At 36.8% G+C, this 3,743-nt stretch overlaps 1 protein-coding gene across 1 annotated transcript; it reads left to right on the top strand.

The window, feature by feature from the left end:
- Positions 1-2,879: 2,879 nt before the first annotated feature.
- LOC107058080 (uncharacterized mitochondrial protein AtMg00810-like) lies at positions 2,880-3,488 on the top strand. The gene is made up of 2 exons (XM_015303394.1): positions 2,880-2,972; positions 3,072-3,488. The coding sequence occupies exons 1-2, from the start codon at positions 2,880-2,882 to the stop codon at positions 3,486-3,488; spliced, it is 510 nt and encodes a 169-aa protein (XP_015158880.1).
- Positions 3,489-3,743: the final 255 nt, after the last annotated feature.

Raw genomic sequence — 3,743 nt, 5'->3', positions numbered from 1 at the left:
CCGATCTTCAGTTCAGTAGCATCAGTGGTGAGTCCTCATTCTTCGAGGACTAGTGACATGTTTATCTTTATCGCTTTTAGTCTTTAGTTTCAGTTTTTGCTAGATCTAGTTGGGGCATGTCCCAACATTTCTAGTCAGTTTAGAGGCTTATTTCAGACATAGTTAGATTCAGCTTAGTATTTTGAGTTTGATATTTCTTTTGTATTAAACTCTCAGATTTGATATATTCAGTTATAGTATATGGGTATTCCCCATCTTTTCATCTTATGTATGATTTAGCTTCCGCGTCAGTTTATTATCTTTAGTATGCTCATGATCATGCCAGCAGGGTTAGCTTGGGATCACTTGTGGTCCTAGGTCCCGTGTCCGCGTCTCGGCCAGCTCAGTTAGAGTGTGAAATTGCTAATTACTCTCAAAGAGGTCTTTCTGTTCAAGATTATTTTTCTGGATTTCAGAATTTATGGGCTGAATTTACAGATATTGTCTATGCCAAAATACTATTGAATCTTTATCAGTGATTCAGGCAGTTCATGAGCAAAGCAAGCGAGACCAATTTTTGATGAAATTACGCTCCGACTTTGAGAGTGTTCGCTCTAACTTGATGAATCGTGACTCGTCTCCTTCTTTGGATGTTTGCTTTAGGGAATTACTTCGTGAAGAGCAACGTCTTGTCACACAAAATACTTTCAAGAAAGAAAATGATGTCACTGTTGCATTTGCTGCTCAAGTTAAAGGAAAGGGCATGGATATGAGTAGAACTCAATGTTATAGTTGCAAGGAATATGGTCATATTGCTAGCAATTGTAGCAAGAAGTTCTGTAATTATTGTAAACAACAAGGACACATTATCAAAGAGTATCCCATGCGCCCTTAAAATCGTAGGATCAATGCTTTACAAGCTGGGATAAATGGTTCCACTAATGATAACTCATCTTGAGGACAAGTTCTTACTCCTGAAATGGTACAACAAATGATCGTGTCAGCCTTTTCAGCATTGGGATTACAAGGTAATGATGTTACATCTAATTTTTGGATTGTTGATTCAGGTGCTTCCAATCACATGACCAACTCACCGAGCATCCTAAAAAATGTTCGTAAGTATCAAGGTCCATCACAAATACAGATTGTCAATGGTAGTAATTTACCCATTACCAAGGTTGGGGACATTACTCCAACTTTCAAGAATGTTTTTGTTTTCACCAAAGCTCTCAACTAGTCTTATTTCAGTTGGACAATTGGTAGATAACAATTGTGATGTGAATTTTTCTCGTAATGGTTGTCTTTTGCAGGATCAGGTTTCGTGGACGATAATCGCGAATGGGCCTAAAGTTGGACGATTGTTTCCTATACACTTTTCCATTCCTCCTGTTCTATCATTTGCTTGTACTTCTACTGCTAGTAAGACTGAGGTTTGGCATAAGCGTCTAGGACATCCAAATTCTGTTGTGTTGTCTCATTTATCAAATTTTGGTTTATTGGGAAATAAAAATCACTTTTCAATTGCTTCCATTGATTGTTTTACTTGTAAAATAGGCAAAAGTAAAACTCTTCTTTTTCCTAATTTTGGTAGTCGTGCTACAAAGTGTTTTGATGTCATTCATAGTGATGTTTGGGGAATTTCACCAATTATTTCTCATGCTCATTTCAAATACTTTGTGACATTCATAGATGATTATAGTCGATTTACATGGGTGTATTTTCTTCGATCCAAATCTGAGGTATTTTCCATGTTCAAGACATTTTTGGCTTACATTGAGACTCAATTTTCTACATGCATTAAATTATTAAGATCTGATTCTGGTGGAGAATATATGTCTTATAAATTCAAAAAATTCTTGCTTGACAAAGGAATTGTCTCACAACACTCTTGCCCATATACACCACAACAAAATGGAGTTGCTGAACGAAAAAATCGTCATCTTTTAGATGTCACTCGTACTTTATTGATTGAGTCCTCTGTACCAGCTAAATATTGGGTGCAAGCTTTGTCTACTGCCGTCTATTTAATTAATAGATTGCCATCTAAAGTGCTAAATTTTGAGTCTCCATATTTTTCTCTTTAGCACCAAAATCCTAACTATAGTGATTTTCATACATTTGGTTGTGTTTGTTTTGTGCATTTGCCTCCTTCGCAGCGCAATAAACTTTATGTACATTCTACTAAATGTGCTTTTATGGGTTATAGTACTTCACAAAAAGATTTTATTTGCTATGATCCATGTTCTCACAAATTTTGTATTTCTAGAAATGTTGTTTTCTTTGAGAATAAATATTTCTTTCCTACGATTGTAGATCCATCTTATGTTTCTCCTCTTCTTCCTACTTTTTGAGGATTTATCATCTTCTTTTAAGAGGTTCAAACCTGGATTTGTGTATGAACGACGTTGGCCAACTTTTATCCTATCCCGACACTGATCCGCCACCTGAAACTGTACCACAACTAGAATCTGAGAATTCTTCAAGATCTGGTCCTCTTGAGCCTACTCGGTGATCTACCAGAGTATCTCGTACTCCCAATTGGTATGGATTTTCCTCTACTTTATCCAACATATCTGGTTCCATCTTGTTACTCACAAGCTTCCAAGCATGAATGTTGGCAGAAAGCAATGGAGGAAGAACTTTTGGCTCTTAAAGAAAATGACACATGGGACATTGTTTTATGTCCTTCAAATGTCCGCCTTATTGGATGTAAATGGGTTTATTCAATCAAACTTCATTCTGATGGATCTCTTGATCGGTACAAAGCTCGATTGGTTGTTCTTGGTAACAGACAAGAGTATGGAGTGGACTATGAGGAGACTTTTGCACCCGTAGCCAAAATGACTACGGTGCAAACTATTATTGTCATTGTTGCTTCACAAAACTAGTCTTTGTATCAAATGGATGTCAAAAATATTGTTCTCCATAGTGATCTTAAAGAAGATATTTATATGAAACCTCCACCTGGTTTGTTCTCATCACCTACATCAGATGTATGCAAGTTGAAGCGGTCTTTGTATGGATTAAAACAAGCTCCAAGAGCTTGGTTTGATAAGTTTCGGTCTACTTTGCTACAATTTTCTTTTGAGCAGAGCAAATATGACTCATCTTTGTTTCTTCGGAAAACATCTACAGATTGTGTTCTTCTTTTGGTGTATGTAGATGCCATTATTATCACAGGAACTGATTCTTCACTAATCACTAGCCTCCAACAGCAACTTAAAGATTATTTTCATATGAAAGATCTTGGTACTCTTACTTATTCTTTGGGTTTGGAAGTTCATAATGTTGCTTCAGGAGTGTTTCTAAACCAACACAAATATACTCAGGATCTGATTTCTTTGGCTGGTCTTCAAGATTCATCCTCCGTAGATACTCCATTGGAATTGAATGTGAAGTATCGTCGTGAGGAAGGCGATCTTCTTCCTGATCCAACTATATTTCGACAATTAGTTGGGAGTCTAAATTACCTTACTATTACTCGGCCTGATATCTCTTTTGCAGTTTAACAAGTTAGTCAATTTATGCAAGATCCCCGTCATCTCCATTTGGTGGTTGTTCGTCACATCATTCGGTATCTTCTAGGAATATCTACTCGTGAATTGTTCTTTCCAAGTGGTTCTCCTATTCGTCTTAATGCTTTTAGTGATTCTGATTAAGCGGGATGTCCTGATACTCGTCGTTCAGTCTCTGGTTGGTGCATGTTTCTTGGAGAATCATTGATATCTTGGAAGAGTAAAAAGTAAGATCGTGTGTCAAAATCT

This window comes from Solanum tuberosum, unplaced genomic scaffold (genome assembly GCF_000226075.1).
Source record: "Solanum tuberosum cultivar DM 1-3 516 R44 unplaced genomic scaffold, SolTub_3.0 scf00017, whole genome shotgun sequence".
In the NCBI taxonomy this organism is placed as follows: domain Eukaryota; kingdom Viridiplantae; phylum Streptophyta; class Magnoliopsida; order Solanales; family Solanaceae; genus Solanum; species Solanum tuberosum.
This window is presented reverse-complemented; position numbering and strand designations above follow the sequence as displayed.